Raw genomic sequence first — 25352 nt, 5'->3', positions numbered from 1 at the left:
GACCGATTAATCGGAATGGCTGATTTAATCGGGGCCGATTTCAAGTTTTCATAACAATCGGAAATCGGTATTTTTGGGCGCCGATTTTCCTTTTATTTTTTTACACCTTTATTTAATCTTTATTTAATTAGGCAAGTCAGTTAAGAACACATTCTTATTTTCAATGACGGCCTAGGAACCGATTTTTTTACCTTGTCAGCTCGGGGGATCCAATCTTGCAACCTTACAGTTAACTAGTCCAATGCTCTAACACTGATTACATTGCACTCCACGAGGAGCTTGCTTGTGCCGCGAATGCAGTAAGCTAAGGTAAATTGCTGGCTAGCATTAAACTTATCTTATAAAAAACAATCAATCAATGACTGTCATTGCTCCAATGTGTACTTAACCGTAAACATCAATGCCTTTCTTAAAATCAATACACAAGTATATATTTTTAAACCTGCATATTTAGCTAAAAGAAATCCAGGTTAGCAGGCAATATTAACCAGGTGAAATTGTGTCATTTCTCTTGCGTTCATTGCACGCAGAGTCAGGGTACAGTGGGGCAAAAAAGTATTTAGTCAGCCACCAATTGTGCAAGTTCTCCCACTTAAAAAGATGAGAGAGGCCTGTAATTTTCATCCTAGGTACACTACAACTATGACAGACAAAATGAGAAATAAAAATCCAGAAAATCATATTGTAGGATTTTTAATGAATTTATTTGCAAATTATGGTGGAAAATAAGTATTTGGTCACTTACACACAAGCAAGATTTCTGGCTCTCACAGACCTGTAACTTATTCTTTAAGAGGCTCCTCTGTCCTCCACTCGTTACCTGTATTAATGGCACCTGTTTGAACTTGTTATCAGTATAAAAGACACCTGTCCACAACCTCAAACAGTCACACTCCAAACTCCACTATGGCCAAGACCAAAGAGCTGTCAAAGGACCGCCTGGCTCTTTGCGAACTAATTTGCCAGAATTCTACGTAATTATGACATAACATTGAAGGTTGTGCAATGTAACAGGAATATTTAGACTCATGGATGCCACCCGTTAGATAAAATACGGAACGGAACAAACGTTTTGTTTTCGAGGTGATAGTTTTCGGATTAGTCAAAGGTATATGGTTTAGAGAGAAATAGTCGACGCGTTATAATTCCTGTAATAACTTGCGGCTGAACTTGAAAGGGGTTCCTTCGTTATTTTACCGTTCATGTCTTCCATAGAGAATGTCTTGATCTACTTCAAATAAGGTCTGTGTTTCGTGCAGGCTTAAACCGCCTCGACGTTTAGATACCCGTGTAAATCTCACTAGGATAAGGTAACGTTTGTCAACATATTTTCATAAATCCACTCTACAAAAGAAAATGGTCTTCGCTTATATTTAGTCAATATTGATCAGAGTTACCTTGTCCTATGGATATCTACACAGTTATAAAATTGGCACGGTGGTGTAAGCCTACACGAAACACAGACCTTATTTTAAGTGAATCTAAAAATATCCTATGGAATAAATGAAGGAACCGCTTTTCAGATTTTGCTAGAAGGTGTCATGGGAATTATGACTCGCACTTTGGTCGTCAATTGTTACCATGCCCATTATTAAAATAGGATTTCCTGCATATAGAAATGACAGTTTTTGTTTTCAACATTCATCACAGGTTACTTAAACTCTATTTTTATTCAAACAGTTGAGAGTATTTGTCTCCTAAGCAGACACTTCAGTATCATTGTCACTTCAGAGTTGTGTGTATTTATGTATTATATTAAGTTAAAATAAAAGTTTTCATTGTTCATTCAGTATTGTTGCAATTGTCATTATTACAAAAATGTGTGTGTGTGTGTGATATATATATATATATATCGGCCGTTTAATCGGTATCGGCTTTTTTTGTCCTCCGATAATTGGTATCGGCGTTGAAAAATCATAGTCAGTCGACCTCTAGCTGTAACGTAACAAAATGTGGAAAAAGTCAAGGGGTCGGAATACTTTCCGAATGCATTGTATATGATTAAAGGCTATATGTAAGCAATAACTTGTTTTATACTGACATTGGGATTTTATCCAATGAAAAACAATGTGAAAAATGAATGGAGTGAAGGGGTGATAGTGACAACACAGAGACAGCTGCCATTGCTGCACTGCTATCACACATTTTCCACTCTAGGGACATATACCTTCAAGAAAATCACTAAAATCACATCGTCATCCCAAGTGAGCCTGAAGGCCTACATTTGGAGGTCTGGTCCATGAACTACACTGAACCAAAATATAAACTCAACATACAACAATTTCAAAGATTCTACTGAGTTACAGTTCATATAAGGAAATCAGTCAATTGAAATATATGAATTAGGCCTTAATCTATGGATTTCACATGGCTGGGAATACAGATATGCATATGTTGGTCCCAGATACCTTAAATGGTACGGGTGTGGCCTGGATCAGAGAAACAAGGCAAGTATCTGGTGTGACCACCATTTGCCTCATGCAGCACGACACATCTCCTTCGCATAGAGTTGATCAGGCTGTTGATTGTGGCATGTGGAATGTTGTCCCACTACTCTAAAACAGCTATGCGAAGTTGCTGGATATTGGTGGGAATTGGAACACTGTCGTACACGTCGATCCAGAGCATCCCAAACATGCTCAATAGGTGACATGTTGGGTGAGTATGCAGGCCATGGAAGAGCAGGGACATTTTAAACTTTCAGGAATCGTGTACAGGTCCTTGCAATATTTGTATTTATTTGATTTATTTTTTCACCTTTTATTTAACCAGGTAGGCTAGTTGAGAACAAGTTCTCATTTACAACTGCGACCTGGCCAAGATAAAGCAAAGCTGTTTGACACACAACAACACAGAGTTACACATGGAATAAACAAACATACAGTCAATAATACAGTAGGAAAAGTCTATATACAGTGTGTGCAAATCAGGTAGGATAAGGGAGGTGAGGCAATAAATAGGCCATGGTGGCGAAGTAATTACAATATAGCAATTAAACACTGGAATGGTAGATGTGCAGAAGATGAATGTGTAAGTAGAGATACTGGGGTGCAAAGGAGCAAGATAAATATATACAGTATGGGGATGAGGTAGTTGGATGGGCAATTTACAGATGGGCTAAGTACAGGTGCAGTGATCTGTGACCTGCTCTGACAGCTGGTGCTTAAAGCTAGTGAGGGAGATATGAGTCTCCAGCTTCAGTGATTTTTGCAGTTCGTTCCAGTCATTTCCTTCCAGTTCTCTGGGGGTGACCAGTGAGATATACCTGCTGGAGCACGTGCTACGGGTGGGTGCTGCTATGGTGACCAGTGAGCTGAGATAAGGCAGGGCTTTACCTAGCAGAGCCTTGTAGATGACCTGGAGCCAGTGGGTTAGGTGACGAGTATGAGGCGAGAGCCAGCCAACGAGAGCGTACAGGTCGCAGTGGTTGGTAGTATATGGGGCTTTGGTGACAAAACGGATGGCACTGTGATAGACTGCATCCAATTAGTTGAGTCGAGTGTTGGAGGCTATTTTGTAAATGACATCGTCGAGGATCGGTAGGATGGTCAGTTTTACGAGAGTATGTTTGGCAGCATGAGTGAAGGATGCTTTGTTGCGAAATAGGAAGGCGATACTAGATTTATTTTTGGATTGGAGATGCTTAATGTGAGTCTGGAAGGAGAGTTTAAAGTCTAACCAGACACCTAGAATATGTGGACAACTACAAATACCTAAGTCAGAACCGTTCAGAGTAGTGATGCTGGACAGGCGGGCAGGTGCGGGCAGTGGTCGGTTGAAGAGCATGCATTTAGTTTTACTTGCATTTAAGAGCAGTTGGAGGCCACAAAATGAGAGTTGTATGGGATTGAAGCTTGTCTGGAGGTTAGTTAACACAGTGTCCAAAGAAGGGCCAGAGGTATACAGAATGGTGTCATCTGAGTAGAGGTGGATCAGAGAATCACCAGCAGCAAGAGCGACATCATTGATTTATACAGAGAAGAGAGTCGGCCTGAGAATTGAACCCTGTGGCACCCCCATAGAGACTGCCAGAGGTCCGGACAACAGCCCCTCCGATTTGACACACTGAACATGGGGCTGTGCATTATCATGCTGAAACATGAGATGATGGCGGCGGATGAATGCCACGACAATGGGCCTCAGGAACTCATCACATTATCTCTGTGCATTCAAATTGCCATTTCTAAAATGCAATTGTGTTCTTTGTCTGTCGCTTATGCCTGCCCATACCATAACCCCACTGCCACCATGGGGCACTCTGTTCACAATGTTGACATCAGCAAACCGCTGGCCCACACAACGCCATACACAGTCTTCCATCTGCCCGGTACAGTGAAACTGGGTTTCATTCGTGAAGAGCACACTTCTCCTGCATGCCAGTGGCCATCGAAGGAGAGCGTTTTCTCACTGAAGTCGGTTACGATGCCAAACTGCAGTTATTTTGGTGAGGACGACGAGCACACAGATGAGCTTCCCTGAGACAGTTTCTAACAGTTTGCAGAAATTCTTTGGTTGTGCAAACCTACAGTTTCATCAACTGTCGGGGAGGCTGGACTCAGACGATCCTGCAGGTGAAGAAGCCTAATGTGGAAGTCCTGTGCTGGCGTGGTTACACGTGGTCTGCGGTTGTGAGGCTGGTTGGACGCACTGCCAAATTCCCTAAAGCGATGTTGGAGACGGCTCATGGTAGAGAAATTAACATTCAATTTTCTGGCAACCACTCTGGTGGACATTCCTGCAGTCAGCATGCCAATTTACAAATCCCTCAACTTGAAACATCTGTGGCGTTGTCTTATTTGACAAACTCCTCATTTTAGAATGTTCTTTTATTGTTCCCAGCACAAGGTGCACCTGTGTAATGATCATGCTGTTTATGAGCTTTAATATGCCACACCTGTCAGGAGGATAGATTATCTAGGTAAAGGAGAAAATCTCACTAACAGGGATGTAAACATGTGTGCACAACATTTTAGAGAAATTCGCTTTTTGTGCATATGGAACAATTCTGGGATCTTTTTATTTCAGCTCATAAAATATGGGACCAACACTTTACGTGTTGCGTTTATATTTTTGTTCAGTATACTATAGCTTCAACACAAAACGAACAGCAGTGTTCTGAAACAACAATGGTTTTCCTTGTTCAAAGCATTCGAGGCCTTACTTCATTGTTCTCCATTCGTTGAAGCCGTCCGCGTGAGCTCTGCTTCAGTAGATGGGTATAAGCCATACTGAAAATTATTTCAGCTTTAGACTTTGTGAAAATCAACGTAGAAGGTAAGATTCTTAATTTTGACATTAGCTGAGATTGGTCAATCTACATAAGGATATTTATTATGTGTTGAATTGACTGTCTTAGAATAACATAGCATATATTATGACCAGAATCGATAGCTATCATCATACAGTATATTACAAGTTGTATGCATTTATTAGTCCCTACACAGTCGCTCTAATTCTTGTCTTAAGTGTGATTATTCATAACATTCATAAGAGATTCCAACAGTGGTTTGTCTGTTTCTTCCAGCCTGCAGCCAGAGGTGAGGAGAATGAGCCAGAAAGAGGGTCTGAGGGCCAACTCCTTTCAGTTCACTCTGGAGGGAGAGCCCTTTCGCATCCTGGGGGGCTCTATCCACTACTTCCGTGTCCCCAGAGCCTACTGGGAGGACCGGCTGCTGAAGATGAGGGCCTGTGGGGTCAACACGCTCACCACGTAGGGACACACAGACCACCTCATGTCCTCTTATACCACCACTCACTGCAGCTCTACTATGGAGGAATACTGAGAATGACTGCTTTATCTTTCAGATATGTGCCATGGAACCTGCATGAGCCAGAGAGAGGGGTTTTCAACTTCCAGGACCAGTTGGATTTAAAGTAAGGAAGACTTTTATGATTTTGTGATGAATATGTTTGATAGAGCGGTTGAGCTTTGTCTCTCCTTTTCTCTGTGTCTCTCAGGGCGTACATCAGGCTAGCAGCAGAGTTGGGGCTCTGGGTGATTCTGCGGCCAGGACCCTACATCTGTGCTGAGTGGGACTTAGGAGGGCTCCCCAGGTTGTTACCATTACTTTAATCCTTTAACTTTGTAGCAGGGGTCAAATCAAATCAAACTTTATTTGTCACATGCGCCGAATAAAACAAGTGTAGACCTTACCGTGAAATGCTTACTATACAAGCCCTTAACCACCAATGCAGTTCAAGAAGAGTTAAGAAAATACTTACCAAATAAACTAAAGTAACACAATAAAATAACAATAACGAGGCTATAATACAGGGGGTACCGGTACCGAGTCAATGTACGGAGGTACAGGTTAGTCAAGGTAATTTGTACATGTAGGTAGGGGTGAAGTGACTATGCATAGCTAATAAACAGTGAGTGTACAAAACAAATGGAGGGGGAGGTGTCAATGTAAGTAGTCCGGTGCCCATTTGATTAATTGTTCAGCAGTCTTATGGCTTGGGGGTAGAAGCATATAAGGAGCCTTTTGGTCCTAGACTTGGCGCTCCAGTACCGCTTGCTGTGCGTTAGCAGAGAAAACAGTCTATGACTTGGGTGACTGGACTTTTTTGGGCTGTCCTTATATAGGCCTGTTATATAGGTCCTGGATGGCGGGAAGCTTGGCCCCAGTGATGTACTGGGCCGTACGCACTACCCTCTGTTGCGACTTAGGGTCAGATGCCGAGCAGTTGCCATACCAGGCGGTGATGCAACCGGTCAGGATGCTCTCGATGGTGCAGCTGTAGAACTTTTTGAGGATCTGGGAACCCATGCCAAGTCTTTTCAGACTCCTGAGGGGGAAAAGGTGTTGTTGTGCCCTCTTCACGACTGTCTTGGTGTGTTTGAACAATGACAGTTCGTTGGTGATGTCGACATCAAGGAACTTGAAACTCTCGACCCACTCCACTACAGCCCCGTCGATGTTAACGGGGACCTGTTCGGCCTGCCTTTTCCTGTAGTCCACGATCAGCTCCTTTGTCTTGCTCACATTGAGGGAGAGGTTGTTATCCTGGCACCACAATGCCAGTTCTCTGACCACCTCCCTGTAAGCTCTCATCGTTGTCAGTGATCAGGCCTACCACTGTTGTGTCATCAGCAAACGTAATGGTGGTGTTGGAGTCGTGTTTGGCCATGCAGTCGTGGGTGAACAGGGAGTACAGTACAGGAGGGGACTAAGTACACACCCCTAAGGGCCCCCAGTGTTGTCGATCAGCATGGCAGACGTGTTGTTGCATACCTGGGGTCGGCCCGTCAGTAGGTCCAGGATCCAGTTGCAGAGGGAGGTGTTTAGTCCCAGGGTCCTTAGCTTAGTGATGAGCTTCGTGGGCACTAGGGTGTTGAACGCTGAGCTGTAGTCAATGAACAGCATTCTCACATAGGTGATCCTTTTGTCCAGGTGGGAAAGGGCAGTGTGGAGTGGGATTGAGATTGCGTCCTCTGTGGATCTGTTGGGGCGGTTTGCGAATTGGAGTGGGTCTTGGACAGGTATTCCCAAACTGGGGTACGCGCACAATTCAGCCAGGTACGCCAAGTAAAAATGTGATTTGTAATTTTTTTTTTAATAGCCCAAACTTTTGAACTGTAGTGTATCTTAAAAATGTCCTTGTTTTTGAAAGAATACAGGTAGCCTAGTCAAATAGTTAACATCCAATCATATTAACTGTTACTCTCTCGCGGGAAACCTTCACTCATGCACAGACATTTAGAAACTAAACATGACAATTTTAACAACATGACAATTATTTTATTATTATAAAACATTTTACCCGCAATTTCGTGGTATCCAATTGGTTGTTACAGTCTTGTCTCATCGCTGCAACTCCCGTATGAATTCGGGAGAGGTGAAGGTCTAGAGCCATGTGTCCTCCAAAACACAACCCAACCAAGCTTCACTGCTTCTTGACACAATGCCCACTTAACCCAGAAGCCAGCTGTACCAATGTGTCGGAGGAAACACCGTACACCGTGCCTGGCCCGCCACAGGAGTCACGGAGGACATCCCTGCCGGCCAAACCCTCCCCTAACCCGGACGACGCTGGGCCAATTGTATGCCGCCCCATGAGTCTCCCGGTCGTGGCAGGCTGCGATAGAGCCTGGACTCTCGTCAAAATTGCAACAAGCAGTTATGTGAAAATTTTATTTAATCAGAAGCCACTACCAGATTTCTGTATAGGACTGCTCTGAGTTTCTTGCCTTGGGAAATTGCACTGTTAAGACACTGATGCTCTCTGCAACCACGTACCTATAATGAGAGTGGATTCTTGGCCCTCACTAGCATGAAAACTAAATACAGACACAGACTGTGTGTGGAAAATGATTTAAGACTGAGACTCCAATACAACCCAACATTGCAGAGTTATGTGCATCCTTTCAAGCACACTCTTCTCATTAACCTGTGGTGAGGTCTTCACTATTTTTGATGAACAAATAAGGTTTTATATGTAAGATGGCTAAATAATGAGCTAAATAATTTATTATTATTTGTGCCCTGGTCCTATAAGAGCTCTTTGTCACTTCCCACAAGCTGGGTTGTGAAAGAAACTCACACTCATTCTTATGTTTAATAAATGTATCGTATAGTGTGTGGCAGGCCTACAATGATATCAAAAAAACATTTCAGCGTGTGCTGACCCTGGTGCTAGAGGGGGTATGCAGCTGGAGGTTGAATGTTTAAAGGGGTACAGGACTATAAAAAGTTTGGGAACCACTGGTCTAGGGTATCCGGGAGGATGCTGTTGATGTGAGCCATGACCAGCCTTTCAAAGCACTTCATGGCTACCGACGTGAGTGCTACGGGGCGGAAATCCTTTAAGCAGGTTACCTTCGCTTCCTTGGGCACAGGGACTATGGTGGTCTGCTTGAAACAACATGTAGGTATTACAGATTCAGTCAGGGGGAGGTTTAAAATGTCAGTGAAGACACTTGCCAGTTGGTCCGCGCATGCTTTGACTACATGTCCTGGTAATCCATCTAGCCCCGTTGCTTGGTGAATGTTGACCTGTTTAAAGGTCTTGCTCACATCAGCTACCAAGAGCGTTATCACGCAGTCATCCAGGACAGCTGATGTTCACGTGCATGCTTCAGTGTTGCTGGCCTCGAAGCGAGCATATAAGACATTTAGCTCATCTGGTAGGCTCGCGTCACTGGGCAGCTCGTGTCTGGGTTCCCCTTCGTAGTCCGTAATAGTTTTCAAGCCCTGCCACATCCGACGAGTGTCAGAGCCGGTGTAGTAGGACTCAATCTTAATGGTTCGTCTGAGGGCATAGTGGGATTTCTTATAAGCGTTCAGATTAGTGTCCCGCTCCTTGAAAGTGGCAGCTCTAGACTTTTAGCCCGATGTGGATGTTGCCTGTAATCCATGGCTTTTGGTTGGGATATGTACGTACATACATTCACTGTGGGGAAGACGTCGTTGATGTACTTATTGATGAAGCCGATGACTGAGGTGGTATATTCCTCAATGCCATTGGATGAATCCCGGAAAGCAAACCAACATGTTGAATGAGACATCCTTATAATGGTTATTTTCTTTTAAGCTGGCTGTTACGTGACAAAAACATGAAGTTGAGGACAACCTACCCTGGCTTCACAGAAGCAGTGAACTCTTTCTTCGACAAACTCATCCCAATAATTAAGCCTCTACAAGTACGTAAATTAGTTGCCTTATTATCCAAGTTATTAAGTCCTGATATCTGTTAGAGCGGTTCGCAGGGGTGTAAGTGGGCTAGCTGTCAATACATGTTGTCCTCTTTGCTTTATAGTTTGAAGAGGGAGGCCCCATCATTGCAGTTCAAGTGGAGAATGAGTATGGCTCATATGCAAAGGATGAACAATACATGCCTTTTATAAAGGAGGTACTGTGATACTGTACTGTTTCTCACCATCTGCATCATACTGTATGCCCAGTATAGACTTTTGCAGTGACCTATAAATGTATAGTGAAACTGTATTCTCATTGGCAGGCTCTACTATCCAGAGGAACCAATGTACTCCTGCTGACATCAGACAACCGGGAGGGGCTCAAATGTGGAGGAGTGGACGGAGGTAATGGTTTTCTATTGCTAGATCTTGATATTTGGTCATGTACATTGTAGCACATGTTTGTGCCAATTCATTTGCTTTCAATAGAGTAATGATGCTGCAAGAAAATATCCTTCTTTAGTCTACATTGTTCTTCACTTGAACCCCTCCTCTCTTAAGTTCTCAAGACGGTAAACCTTCAAAGACTGGCCTACGGAACAATACAATATTTATCGTACATGCAGGTATAGTGCCAATGATTCTCTATTTTCTTCTATTTTGTCTTGCATCTGAGAAAACATAGTGGTCCAAAGATGAAGTGTGACTTTGCCCTTACTGTAGCCCCAGAAACCTCTGCTTGTAATGGAGTACTGGTCTGGGTGGTTCGATGTCTGGAGTGAATCTCACCACGTGTTTCCAGCAGAGGGTAAGTTTCATTACAAACTAGGTTATGATCATGTCATATAACCTCTAGTTATAGCAACTCTTAAAGTTCATCCAGCTTTTACACTTTGTCATTTCGCAGACACTCTTGCCCAGAGCAACTTACACTAGTGAGTGCATACATCATATTTTGTTTGTATTGGTCCCTCTTGGGAATCGAACAACCCTGGCATTGTAAATGCCATGCTCTACCAACTGAGCCACACAGGACCATCCATCCATCAATCTAAGGACTGTATGATTGCCCACCGTCTAGCATTGATTCTGTCTGTCTCCTTTTCTGGTAGACATGTTGGCTGTGGTGTCACAGATACTGGAGCCAGGTGTATCCATCAACCTCTATATGTTCCATGGTGGAACTAGCTTTGGCTTCATGAATGGAGCTGTGGCGAACCTTGGCACCTACAAACCTCAGGTCGGCAGCTACGGTAGGTTTTATTTATCCTATCAAATGTAATATTACTTGTAAAGAAAGAAGTTGTCATCTGAATCTTTTTTATTTTATTTTTTAGATTATGATGCTCCGTTATCCGAGGCTGGAGATTACACCACCAAGTATCAGCTCTTGAGGAATTTATTCAGCCAGTTTCACAGTAAGCTTTCTATTTCAAACATTCACATAAAATACTATTCACGTTTTGGAAAACAGGCACCATATGCAATTTGAGAAAAGATGTCTAGCTGGCACATGTATCTGTGTGTCTCAGGTGAGAAGCTTCCTGAGGTTCCCTCTCTCCAGGCCAGGAGAGTGTATGAGCCTGTCATCATTCAGCAGCATCTGTCACTGTGGGAGAGCCTGCAGTTTACTGAGGTGAGCTAAGGGTCAAATATGTTGGTAACCCGTTGTATAAAAGTGATAATGCCCTCGAAGCTGGTGCGTTTCAATTCAGGATATAGGTGTGCTGCCGGCCTTCGACTTTGTCTCGGGCCTAACTATAGGTGTGCTGCTGAGCTGCTTTTCTAACAAAGAAGAAATGTTGTTCTAACAAATGCTGTCAGCTGAGACCTGGCAATACTCTATCTCTTCAAGGGTTGATGTTGATTCCATAATGTTCTTAATTTAATTGAATGCACTACATTGACATTGTTTCATCATCAAGCCCTTGAAGTCAGAGGAGCCTGTCAACATGGAGAACCTTCCGGTCAACAGTAATAATGGTCAGTCCTATGGCTACACTCTATATGAGACCACCATCAGCAGTGGAGGCCTTCTGAACTCCAGGAACAATGTTAAAGACAGAGCCCTGGTGAGTACAGACAGACAGCTACATGGCATGAATGCACTATACTATACTATACTGTATGGCAATACATCATTTGTACTAATACAGTTGGCTTGTCTTCTAGGTGTTTGTGGACAGACACTTTGTTGGTGTCCTGGACTATAAATCGGTGGAGTTTGCACTGCCTGATGGGAAGGTATGGTGATACTGTGTGTTTAGATTCAGGCTATAGGTGTGCTGCTGAGCTGCTTTCTAAACTGGCTAGTTTATATTCAACACCATGATAGAGGTGAAAGCTTCTGGTGATGCTGATCAATGAGTGTGTTACTAAGGTGCCAGGATTAAGCCAACAAAGTTTTCAGACAAATGTTGTTCTAACAAAGAAGAATCGTAATCACTAACTTTGCACCTGCCTGTTATTGGAAAACAAATCCATGCTGTCCTATAGCACAGCGGAAGATTGGATCAATTACTCTCTGCAGTCCAACTGAAAGCCACATGTTCTTCTATTGTCTTTGGGTACTATGCATTGTTGACTGTAGTGCATCAATTAGTGGTTTCCACATGTTTTATGTATTTTCCATTGAAGGGAGAGCGAACATTGAGTTTACTTGTGGAGAACTGTGGAAGAGTGAATTATGGGAAAGCCCTAGATGATCAGCGTAAAGGTATGCTATTCTTAGTTACTACCACTTTAACAATCAGAATTCCATGGCACAAAGCGTACATTAAAGGCACTGTAGACCTTCAGGTTTAATCCTTCATTGCTGTGACAACTGTGCATAGTCGTTAAAGTGGATAGACCTGAATGCTCAACAAATAGTGACCGTATCCATGAGGTCTTGGAATAATTGCATTGTTACTCGCCCATGCAGATCTTAATCTTTAGTTGCATTATCACCCTGTTCTAGGTCTGGTGGGAGATATTGTATTGAACCACGTGCCTCTGAAGGACTTTACAATCTACTGTTTGGATATGAAGCCAAACTTCCTAAAGAGGTTTGTCCTGATCATTTAATTTATACAACAATAAGGTCCATTCTGGCTCTTACAGTTTATAATTTAAGTGATAATGCCCGGGTGTTGTTAGGCCCGAGACAAAGTCGAAGGCCGGCAGCACACCTATATCCTGAATTGAAACGCACCAGCTTCGAGGGCATTATCACTTTTATACAACGGGTTTCCAACATATTCAAAAAATGATTGACATATTTTCATGAACTTCATTTTGATTAATTTATTCATACTATTTCATCCTTCAACGAGATATCGTCCTGACACAAATCTAGGGTTGCTACCCAAGCCGGCTGGTCGTTCGTTCTATCAGTTTGGTTGCCAGAGACGCGACCCAGTCAAGTCCTTTTTGTTCTGCATCTATGGACTTGACCCAGTCGTTCTTTCTAAATGTTCTATTGCCGTACTGGCTGGCAACGTTCTTATCCCTTGCTTTCTAGCTAGCCAACTATGGCTAATTTACAGTCATGTCAAACAGTGCAGCCAGAATAACAGCAAAGTAGCTGCATTTGCATTTGTTTAAGCTGTTTTCTTGTGGCTTTTATTTGGATACATTCATAAGAATGAGCTAATGATGCTCGATTTCACCTGGCACAGAAAATGTGCTCTCTCGTCAGGACACGGTTGTTCAGAGAGTTAGCCAACAACACAGCTAACACAATCACTTCAAACTGAAGCTGGAAAGAAAACAAACTAGCTGTGTTTCGTTTAGTTTTACCTGTTTTTTTTATGGACATTTCTTTGTATATGTCCATAAAAATTATGCTGATTCATGATTTCGACTGGCTGAGAAAAGCTGCATATCTGTCTCATTCCGACTTCCGATCCCTACACGTTAATTACTATGAGACAGCTGGAGATCGAATTTCAATATTGAAACAATGTTGCAAATGTCAGAGATACAGACTGCAAGTTTTATACAAATCTCCGCAATTGAAAACCAATTACTCGTCTAAAAGAAATGGGATATAATGTCTAGATGCTTTTTACAGTGGATATTAAGATTATAAATTGTCTGGCTGGGCTAAGACAGTGGATTGCATAGTGAGATGGAACAGAGTAAATATACATTTCACCATCATAGCTTTCATGGTGGTAACTTGTGGAAAAGACACCGACTGGAATGCGGTTTTAACCAATCAGCGTCAAGGATTAGACCCAACCGTTGTATAACTGTTGTCATTGTAAGTTTAACTGGCATATCAGGTTGTCTTATAGGCCCAATGCAGTCATAAATGGGATTATTCTGTGTTTTATATATATTTCCACACTATGAGGTTGGAATAATACTGCAAAATTGTACAAATTTGCGTAATGCCCTTTTAGTGTAATAGCTGTTTGAAAAGACCACCTGAAATTTCAGCCTGTTTTGGTAGGAGGGAGTTTTGGCCTTCCATGGTGACATCACCATGCGGTAATTAGTTAATAGACCAATAAGAGAGTTCAAAACATCTCTGCCAATAAACAGCTAATTTTCAGTTTTCCCCTCCCCACTCAGACCACTCTCAAACAGTCCAAGCAAAATTCTTGCTTGAGAAATTGCCCTTTGCTAAGAAGCTATATTTGTTTATTTTTTAATTGAAAACAATCACAGCAAGGTCCTTAATTGTTACCCATAAATGACTTCATATTGAGATAAAAATGACTGCATTTGACCATTAAAGTTTAGATGATTCGTATTGTAATGCTAGTCAGTGATTTCCTGTGTTATAATAGGGTGATCTCCTCCCATGTTTCAGACTGAGTGCAGCAAGCCAGTGGAACTAAGTCCCCCAGAAGCCTTCCTTCCCAGGGTTCTTCCAGGGCATGCTGTATGTGGACGGCCATCCCAGAGACACCTTCATCAGACTGCCTGTGTGTAAAGCAGCCCAACAGGCTCTGTGGTTATGATAGAGATCCCCACCTGTCCATACTGTGTCCCTGCTGGTTTATTCGTATAGTATGGTAGACCTATCTCTGGTTTATTGGTGTATAGTGTAGTAGGCCCATCCCTCATCAGACACACATACTGATGAAAGAAGTTCCCAGAGAAACTCTAAACTCTGATTGTCAAGTCACTGATTACAGTGTTTCCGTCCACAGGGCTGGAGTAAAGGAGTGGTCTTTATCAACGGGCAGAATCTTGGACGCCACTGGTCCATCGGTCCCCAGAAAACTCTCTACCTCCCTGGACCTTGGCTTAAAAGTGGAAATAATCAGGTAGAATTGAAAAAAGCTCCTTTTAATTTCTAATAGATATAGGGTTCTAGTCTTCTGAGGTGTTTTCAGAAGTTCTCATGTTTACACTACCATGTATTCTTATAAAGTGTGTATCAGACTTTATTTCTACAGTTCATCCTCAAATCAAGACACGTACTGATACATAAACAGGCTAGAATGGTTTGTTTAATAGATACTTTTTTCATTATTTTAGATCATTGTGTTCGAGGAACAGAAAGCTGATGACATTAGTATTTGTTGAAAATCCTGATCATGGAAAAACAATTGATGTATACAAATATCCATTTTGTGTTCTGCTTTGAAATGATCAATATTTTAATAAAATGACACAGCAATTTCTTATAACATAGTAATAACACGGTAATACAAAAGCTATGATTACCTTAACACACTGTATGTAATGTTGTTATTGTGTTATGGGATGGGTCTACCACTGAATGTGATGATAGACATGTATTTTTATGTAGTCTAGAGCACAGTCATAAGGCATGTTACATATACTACCGTTCATAAGTTTGGGGTCACTTAGAAATGTCCTTGTTTTTAAAAGAAAAGCAAAAAAAATAAAAAATCCATTAAAATAACATCAAATTGATCAGAAATGCAGTGTAGACATTGTTAATGTTGTAAATGACTATTGTAGCTGGAAACGGCAAATTTTTATGGAATATCTACATAGGCGTACAGAGGCTCATTATCAGCAACCATCACTCCTGTGTTCCAATGACATGTTGTGTTAGCTAATCCAAGTTGATCATTAGAAAACCCCTTAGCAATTATGTTAGCACAGCTGAAAACTGTAGTCCTGATTAAAGAGCAATAAAACTGGCCTTCTTTAGACTAGTTGAGTATCTGGAGCAGTATCTGTGCCATTGGAACACAGGAGTGATGGTTGCTGATAATGGGCATCTGTACGCCTATGTAGATATTCCATTACAAATCGGCTGTTTCCAGCTACAAGAGTCATTTACAACATTAACAATGTCTACACTGTATTTCTGATCAATTTGATGTTATTTTAATGGACAAAAAATGTGCTTTTCTTTCAAAAACAAGGACATTTCTAAGTGACCCCAAACTTATGAACGGTAAAAGACAAGACATTGAGTGGCGGAATGTAGACTATTACAACAAAGAAAAGTGAGATGGAAGAGATAAAGGACAACAAAGTTCAAAGGTAAAATGCAGATGTGTAAAACATTCAAGTTTCAGTGCCTTACTCTAGTTGTCTGGATAGGCAGTGTTATTGTCCATCTAAAATGAAATATAGATGAAAAACAAACCACTTGATTTCACATTTACAGTATTTGTCTTGAGTACTGCTAGGCATACTTTTGCTGTTAGGTTGACTAAAAAGTTATTTCATTGTATTTAGATGAACACAATATAGTTTGCAGCTCATCTTGAATGGTAAAGCTCAGGTTATTAGTGCGTAAACATTAGCCTACAATATTTTCAGAACTGGTCATTTTATTTTATCATAAGTTCTTTATTATAAAGTTATTACAGAGAAGAACAATCTGGCACGCCCCTTCGTGTATTTTATTTTATTGGATGAATTGCTTGTATATCATAGATTTAAAATCATTCTTATTACAGATTATTCATTATATTGACCTCTGTTCATCATCTATCCTGATTTGCCTAGTCACTTTTACCCCTACCTACATATACACAGTGGCGACATGTCATTCAGGGCAGGTTAGGCTTGCCTGTTTTGCATGTTATTTTGGCATTAGTACATGTCAGTTTACAAACAATGTAACAAAAAATATATATAATTGAATTAATAAAGCCACATACAAACATGGTTTCTTTTTGGTTTTCTTGAGTAAGGCAACTCCAAAATGCAGGTGTTTCAGCCTAGCTCAGTGCTTTCTGTGGTGGTGGGGCAAGCCAGCAGAAAATACGGAGCGTTGCGCTGTGATTGGCTCAGTGTTCTGTCACTCATGGGGGACACTACGTCACCGCCAAGTCTAAGGGTAGACCTCGAAAGGCTCAAGGTCATTGGCCACATAAAATGACGTCAAATCACGTAATATGTACAGTAGCTTTGATTGGACTGATGTCAACATACTTTCAAAATCTTAGCTAGCAGTCATCATCATGAATCATCTCGACAATCTACTGGCAAATCCTTGTCATATGAAGATAAATAATTAAGAGAAATCATGGAAAAAATGTATCTGCTCATCGGCCATTAACATTACACAACAAGTTGGAAATCGCAAATTCCACAATGAGTGGTTTGGAAGAAAGGTGAGTCCAAAAATGTATTGTAAACTGCTGCATAAATGATGTAATATGCCAGGGAGATATGTATACTGTAGCTAGGAAAGTAATACTAAGTGTTTGTTGTGTAGTAAGCTGTTAGTAGCCTATGTGCCGCACCCTAATAATTTGGTCCCTTTTCCCCTCTTAATTTCGCCTGCTGTTCTGATTTGGTGGTGCACATGTAGCCTATAGCCTGTTTCAGAGAAATGTAATCATTGAATATTGTAAGAGCCTTCATTGTCTGCTTATACGCCCCCGTTATTTATCCTACGGTTCTTGGTGTACAGGGAGAATACTAAGAACAGCCCATGTTCTGAATTCTGACGCTGTACATTTCAAAAGTGCTTTACAAGTAGTTATATTGACAATGTCTGTCCTAGCTCGCTCATTAATGTCTTAATCGAAATTACAGATGGCCTCTTATCCGCTGGTCATTCCCTTATGCCATAGTTTGTACATCTCAATTGTCAGTAGAAACCACAATTGTTTAAACAAGTAAGCCATATCAGTTATGTTTTTTTAAAGCAGTAAATTAGGCTGAATTAACTGTAGGCTCAAAATGTAGGCCCAACAGTTTGTGGGCACCGGTTGTCACCGTTATAGTGCAATTCATGTATTGTTTAGTGTTGTGTAGTAGCTTTGCTGGCATGCATAATTATTTTTCAAAGATTTGCCCCACCAATATTTACATGCTAAAATTGCCACTGTGTGTACATAATACCTAAATTACCTCGTGCCCCCTGCACATTGACTCGGTACTGCTACTCCTTGTATATAGTCTTGTTATTTTGTATTACTATTTCCTTTTTAATTTTAAAGCAAATGTTTCTTACTTTTTAACTCTGTTGTAGTCGGTATGGCTATATCGTAAGTTCATGAAAATAATGGTTTTGGGGGGGTCTTTAATATAAGGTTAGGGTTTAAAAACACATTTTAAGAAGATAAATTGTAGAAATGGGCAAGGTTTATGACTTTGTGGCTGTGGTAACTAGTGATGACCAGGTACAACTCTGATATAAAGTTGCCGGGATGTCAAGTGTCCTACTCGATTCGGCAGAGGTAAGAATATCTGGATTAACTATCTAATTTTAGCTAAATGTAGCAATGAATAAATTGTCAATTTATTTAAAGGAACAATTCTGTGAACTGTCTTGTGCATGTTTTAAAATAACACAAAACCTGTTATCAAAGGTGTCAGCTAGAGATAATGTGCAGGAGCTTGCAGGGATTTGTAGTTTTGCATGATGTCTACTTTGACGCTAATTAGCATTTTCGAATGCGAGTAAATAGAGACAAATATATTGATAAAAGACACCTTGTCGGAGAGATTTACATGGTTATCAAAGCGTCACGCCAGGGTAAGCCTACACGAAACACAGCACTTATTTTAAGTTTCTAAAATCCTCTATGGGGAAAATGAATGGTGGAAAAACGAATGGAACCATTTTGCTGTTTGACCGCTAGGTTTTATGGGTATTATGGTACCTGTTGGGCTTTATGAATCCCCATACAAAAACTTTCTTGGTGGGCGAAAAAAACTGGGGGGGGAAACACCTGCTGGAGAAGGCATATTTTGGGCCCAATTATCTCTCACACTTCGCCTCTTCCTCTGTTTTTATTCACGATCCCTGTAGTTGCGGAACACTGCGTTGTTGACCGTGAATATCCATTTTGCGACATTTGCGTCAACAGTGAGCAATAACAATCATCGGTCATTTGAAGTTGAAATACGGTAGTTAGTTTCATTGCACTAACGGGTGGAGTATGGTTTACGCGTTTCTTGTACAGTAGGCTAGTAAATGGTGCATTTGAAATGCCTGTCTATAAATTGTAAGGTTACTAGGATGTGCGTTGGATGAACAGCAGCCTAAACCGGAAAGCTATTCGATCAGGATAAAATATTGGATACTGCTTTTATTTTAGGACTTGCTTCCGTATTTTGACACATTGTGGTCGGTTGGAAATGGAGATTGCCACCGCACTGGGGTGTTCTGTTGGTTTTGCCTTCGGAGGACTAGTATTTGTAGCGTATAAACTTGGTTTACTGTATCAGTTGTTTCATAAGGTAAGTCCCTTCGGTGTAAACAATGTTACATTCTAACTTGGCTTCAGCCTGCTCACTTGCTGTCTCAACTCTGAAACTCACCTGCAACCTGACATTCTTAGAAGCAAAACAGCTTGCTCTTACTGTACCTTACTACAATGTCTGTATTTTTTTCCACCTAGCCTTAGTAGGTGAAAGGTAACCCTGCTGCATGTGAGAGAACTTTTAACTGCCTTGTGGCTAACGCAAAGGCCATGACGACAGTGCAGGTTCTTCAGAAGTCATACATTGGCCACATAAGGTGTATTAGGCCTACAAGGACAATATGCAGTTCATTGATAATTACAAGATACTGTAGTGATAAATAAAAAACCAATAGGCCTTTCTAGTTTATGACAGTACTTTTCAGTTAATTAAATCAAATATTCAGAGTTCATGACTCTGATTTTGAAGTCTGCCTGTTCAATTATTTGCCCGAGTCCTCTACTTCTTCCCCCAGACTGAGACCCAGAGCCCTCGCCATGGTGGGGAGAGTGTGGCAGAGGTTCTGCGTGCCCATGGGGTTAAGTTTGTCTTCACCCTGGTGGGGGGGCACATCTCACCCATCTTGGTGGCCAGCGAGAAGCTGGGCATCCGCATCGTGGACACCAGGCACGAGGCTACTGCTGTCTTTGCAGCTGACGCAGTAGCCAGGCTCTCTGGTAAATAAGTAACATGCATAATATTGCAGACACTGACAACTGTCCGGGACTGGTTTAACTTGCTTAGTGCACTATAGTCTACTCATTTATTCATACAGTAACATTGACACTGGCAGTGATTCTCCCTCCAACAGGCACTGTAGGTGTAGCTGCAGTGACTGCTGGCCCAGGCCTGACTAACACAGTCACAGCAGTGAAGAACGCTCAGATGGCCGAGTCTCCACTGCTTCTCTTGGGGGGAGCTGCTGCAACACTACTTCAGGTGAGAGTCTGAGGGCTTTTACTGGTGTAGCTGCATGGGGGGTACCCTAGTCCTAACGTTAACACTAAGGCTAAGGTCACTCTGCACCAGCAAGTTCTACACAACAAATTACCATAATCCTGCACTGTTTAGTTGTGACTGGGTGAGCACACTCTCGTATGATTCCCCCTATCCATTGTGAAGGTTTTACCTCTTGGTGAACTTTTGTTGTGCAGGGTAGAGGAGCGCTGCAGGACATTGACCAGATGTCCCTGTTCAAGCCGCTGTGTAAGTTCTGCGCCTCGGTGAGGAGTGTGAGGGAGATCGTCCCCACGATGAGGAAGGCCCTGGCCATTGCCCAGTCTGGAACTCCAGGACCTGTGTTCATAGAGTTCCCCATTGACACACTCTACCCCTTCCACCTGGTGTCCAAAGAGTTCGGAGTGAAAAACCCTCCCAGGGGAATAATGGGGAAAGTTGTCACTTGGTAAGTAATCAGCAGAATTGTGCTTGACCATGCTTTCACACATCCCTAGTGATTTGTGGAAGTAACAGATGCTGTATTTTTTCTTCCATAAGGTACCTACACAATCACCTAAAGAACTTGTTTGCTGGGGCCTGGGAAAACAGAGACGTGTCCCCTCTCCCTGTGCACATCCCTCAGGCCACAGACAATGAGGCAAGACTAACTCTAGCCCTCAGTCGTTCTCTAACAACTGTGAGAAAGGCTTGATTTGGTAGAAGCCGACAGTTCATACTGTAACCAGTTAGTTTTCCAATAGACATGAAGGTATGTTTTTTTTTATATATCCCTTGTGGCTCAACCTCTATTGATCTGTCATCAGGTACAAAAGTGTATAGAGCTGGTGAGCAGAGCCAAGAAGCCTGTTATCCTACTGGGGAGCCAGGCAACACTACCTCCAACACCTGCAGACGACATCAGGTATTTCAACAACCACATTTATATTACACAAGACATCAGCAGACTTCTGGCCCATTCAATGCCAATTCATATAGTTTTCCTGTAACAGGGCGGCCCTGGAGTCCTTAGGTATCCCCTGCTTCCTGGGTGGAATGTCCCGTGGCATGCTGGGTAGGAACAGTCCCTTGCACATCAGACAGAACAGGAGGGATGCCCTGAAGGAAGCAGACCTTGTGCTGCTAGCAGGTGAGACAAACTGCGACCTGTAAGTTTTGTCTTCATACAGTTTTTGTGTCTTTGAGGCAGTCTCACAATGGTGGTATGTGTTCCAGGAACTGTATGTGACTTCCGATTAAGCTACGGCAGAGTGCTGAACAGGCGCAGCAGGATCATTGCTGTCAACAGAGACAAGACTCAACTTCTGAAGAACTCTGACATGTTTTGGAAGCCCACTGTGGCCATTCAGGGTTGGTACTGATGACTGAATTGTCCAATCAGAAGTCTTATTTGCTTTCACAAAATGCTGCCACTACCTCTTTGGGCTATTTGGTCTTGTGGAGACTCCCATTTCTGTCTGTCTTTTAGGAGATGCAGGCTCCTTCCTACTCCGCCTCTCCAAAGGTCTTAAGGGCCACACATGTCCAGAGGATTGGCCACAGAGTCTCAAAGCAGGAGATGTCACCAAAGAGAAGGCTAATCGGTACACTTGTGGAATTCATTCAGCAAGTTGGGCAGAAATCCAACAGGTTTTTTTTGTATACCTAACCAATGACCTCCATGCAAATGACTACAGTTAGTACATCTAGTGCACCAACCACAGACAGTACAGGCTGTGTTAGTTCCCTGTGAATGTGTGTTTTGTTCTGTGTGTTTTCCGTGCAGGGGGAAGGCTGATGAGAAGACGGACCGCCACCTGAACCCCCTGAGTGTCCTGCACCGTGTGGATGAGCTGATGGCTGACGACAGCATCATAGTGGCGGATGGGGGCGACTTTGTGGGCAGTGCTGCTTACATCATGAGACCAAGGGGCCCACTCCGCTGGCTGGATCCAGGTCAGGACCCTCAGTGGACAGTGTTATGAGTTTAGTTTTTTAGTTTATAAAAAAAAAAAAAAGTGTTATAATGTGGTCACTTGAGTAAGAGAGGTATTAACATGTACAATAAAACAAGTAGGACTTGTGAACCCTGGATGTTCTTGATATCTTAATGGATGATTACCTAATGTTTGTCATTCTAACAGGAGCATTTGGAACCCTTGGTGTTGGAGGAGGGTTTGCTCTGGGAGCCAAGCTGTGTCGACCTGAGTCAGAGGTACAGTAGAATACCAAGCATCCTTTATCCATAACTATTTTATACGGGTTTAGGTTTGTCGTTTTTTCATGTTGTGAAACACCATGCATGGTTTTGGTTGAGTTTAGCTGACTAAGTTTCTCATTAAGGTGTGGATCATCTATGGCGATGGATCCCTGGGATACAGTGTTGCAGAATTTGACACCTTTACCAGACACAAGGTACAGTGATAACCAATTCACTATTCAGACCAATTTATCAACTAACTAATCATGCATTCAGACCAGTTAATCTGCTTTGTCCCTCTCTCTCCCAGACGCCAGTAATTGCTCTGGTGGGGAACGATGCCTGTTGGAGCCAGATCGCCAGGGAGCAGGTTCCCATCCTGGGCAGCAACGTGGCCTGTGGCCTGGCCTTCACAGGTCTTTATGTTGCCTACTGTACCCTCATTGCCACCATATTGGGGATCTCTAGTGCCCATACTCACACATGCAATGTCTCTGTTGGCCTATATCATCTCTTGGATGTCATGTCACACATCCAATTCACTGTCTCTGTTCTCCCCTTTCCTAGATTACCACATAGTTGCAGATGGTTATGGAGGCAAAGGCACCCTAATTGGTCGCGAAGATGAGGACAAGCTGGATGGCATCATAAAAGAGGCACAGAAGGAGACCAGACAGGGAAGAGCCACACTTCTCAATGTTCTCATAGGGAAGACCAACTTCAGAGAGGGCTCCATCTCTGTGTAGAGTAGCTCAAACAGACTGCAACCCCTGGGGTCTCTGTCTGGACCTATGGGTCCTAAAACCTTGCCGCCTTGAAACACAAATATGTTCACATGCTGTGGAACAGTATAACTGCTGTATTTCTCTGGTGAAGAAGGGAAAAAATTCAGGAACTCAATCTTCTCAACCTTTATCAGCCTTTCAAACAGCTGTGAAGATGAGTTTTGATCATGGACTTTTTGGTTCTTTTTGCTGGAGAGAACCAAACTTGACATGTATGCTTTGGAAAATGAACTACGGCTGGCTTTGCTGCTGTTATGTAGTAGGCCAGTATCCTTGCTGTATACACTTAACTAATACCTGTGTATTGACTTCAGATTGCCTATTGATCTACTGAACTCTACCTTGAAGCTGGCCATTTTTTTTGAAAAACCAAATAAAGGGAATTTTGGAATGGCATGTCCTTTAAAGAGATATTTAGGGAAATGAATCATACACTAACCTACAAGTCTCAGCAGGGTTAACAAGATAATACAATTGTAATCATTTAATTGAAATGGTATATAATTGATGATCGTATGGCTTTGATTATTGAATGTGCTATAAGATTCCACTGATAAATCAATCAACAGAATAGATACACAAATACAAGACGCCCTATGAAAGAGGAAGGAATTTAAACTGGAAGATGTTACCATATTTTACCATTTGGGTAAAATTGTATTATTATGTAATATACTGATTGTAACACTTCAATACTTTTTTTTACCCCCTTTTTCTCCCCAATTTAATGGTATCCAATTGTTAGTAGTTACTGTCTTGTCTCATCGCTACAACTCCCGTACGGGCTCGGGAGAGACGAAGGTCGAGAGCCATGCGTCCCCCGAAACGACCCAAGCAAGCCGCACTGCTTCTTAACACAGCGCGCCTCCAACCCGGAAGCCAGCCGCACCAATGTGTCGGAGGAAACACAGCGGGCACTGCACCTGGCCTGCCACAGGAGTTGCTAGTGTACGATGAGACAAGGATATCCTTACCGGCCAAACCCTCCCTAACCCGGACGACGCTAGGCCAACTGTGCGCCGGGCCTGGGCTCGAACCCAGAGTCTGGTGGCACAGCTAGCACTGCCTTGGTTCCCTGCGGCACCCGAGAGACGTCACTTGTAGACTTTGAACAATGAATCTAAAAGCAAACCATAATATTGTAATGACCCGGCTGGGTCATAAAAGGAAAAGAGACGGACTCTAGGTGTGCAGGTCAGAACACAGGTTTATTCCTAAACTGGGCTATTGTTCAGGCCACAGCCCACGCCGCTAAATGCCGAACGTACACAATTATACCATGACGAGTTAAGGGTCACTCTCATACGAACAGATCAAGGCCCCGAACAGAAGAGAGAGAGATGAGACAGTAATTCCTATTTATGCATTTCCAAACCCCGCGGGATTACCCATCATACCCCCCCCAACCTTTCCATCTGTCCTGACATATTTAACCCCTGCTAGTAGCCATGAGAACCATAACACACCCACAAACACAGAACACAATACCGGGTCGTTACAATATCCTATTATCCAAAACAGTCATAGAACATTAATAGAGTAGAACAATCATTTAACAAGACTTGGTAGTATGGTAACGTAAAACTAGCAAGTTCGTGACTATATAGCCAGAGACATATAGAGATCTGTATGTACAGTAGCTCTGCCTATAGCCAACACAATCTTGACATCTGAGTTGATAAAAGGTAAATGATAGAGGATAAGGAGGGCAGTGGAGTGGATAGTGTAGTCATACACTGGTCAGTATCTCAGAATTAGACAACCAATGTAGTTGGTGTCACAAAGCCACCACTCAATAGAGGGGAAAAAACAACTACATTTACATTTGTCTCTATTGCAACGACAAAAATAACTGTTCCTATAATCCCAGTGTTCGGATTCCAGAACTGATGACTAAATGCATTGTGTCAACATTGAAAAACAAAGGAGGCATACTAGTATCACTGTGCTTATGTAGAAGATCACATATTATATAATCAAATACCAAATGCTAGTGCAACAGATTCTCAGAGTCAGGTCAGGTGTCTTCCAATCCCTCCTTACAACAACCCAAACATTATGAATAGTACATTCAAAACAGAAAAATATTACAATTCTCAAAACACTCAAATTTAAGGTGGACTTCAATTTGCACAATCAGGATAATGCAGAATTCCTTAAAATAGGTCAA

The 25352-nt window shown here is 42.2% G+C and overlaps 2 protein-coding genes across 2 annotated transcripts; both read left to right on the top strand.

Annotated features, from left to right (window-relative positions):
* Positions 1-4115: 4115 nt before the first annotated feature.
* LOC129831886 (beta-galactosidase-1-like protein 2) lies at positions 4116-16730 on the top strand. The gene is made up of 19 exons (XM_055895440.1): positions 4116-5274; positions 5525-5710; positions 5806-5874; positions 5959-6054; positions 9535-9643; positions 9760-9852; positions 9961-10042; positions 10199-10263; positions 10361-10445; positions 10750-10890; positions 10975-11055; positions 11170-11273; positions 11563-11709; positions 11810-11881; positions 12275-12353; positions 12597-12684; positions 14439-14553; positions 14782-14898; positions 15113-16730. The coding sequence occupies exons 1-17, from the start codon at positions 5213-5215 to the stop codon at positions 14464-14466; spliced, it is 1587 nt and encodes a 528-aa protein (XP_055751415.1). The 5' UTR covers positions 4116-5212; the 3' UTR covers positions 14467-14553; positions 14782-14898; positions 15113-16730.
* A 1947-nt stretch (positions 16731-18677) lies between these two features.
* LOC129831885 (2-hydroxyacyl-CoA lyase 2) lies at positions 18678-23573 on the top strand. Its single transcript, XM_055895438.1, has 14 exons — positions 18678-19258; positions 19737-19938; positions 20073-20200; positions 20416-20666; positions 20759-20858; positions 21025-21122; positions 21211-21347; positions 21434-21568; positions 21687-21801; positions 21984-22153; positions 22342-22412; positions 22541-22612; positions 22708-22813; positions 22965-23573. The coding sequence occupies exons 1-14, from the start codon at positions 19157-19159 to the stop codon at positions 23141-23143; spliced, it is 1866 nt and encodes a 621-aa protein (XP_055751413.1). The 5' UTR covers positions 18678-19156; the 3' UTR covers positions 23144-23573.
* The last annotated feature ends 1779 nt before the right edge of the window (positions 23574-25352 follow it).

Source organism: Salvelinus fontinalis, chromosome 33, assembly GCF_029448725.1.
Source record: "Salvelinus fontinalis isolate EN_2023a chromosome 33, ASM2944872v1, whole genome shotgun sequence".
In the NCBI taxonomy this organism is placed as follows: domain Eukaryota; kingdom Metazoa; phylum Chordata; class Actinopteri; order Salmoniformes; family Salmonidae; genus Salvelinus; species Salvelinus fontinalis.
This window is presented reverse-complemented; position numbering and strand designations above follow the sequence as displayed.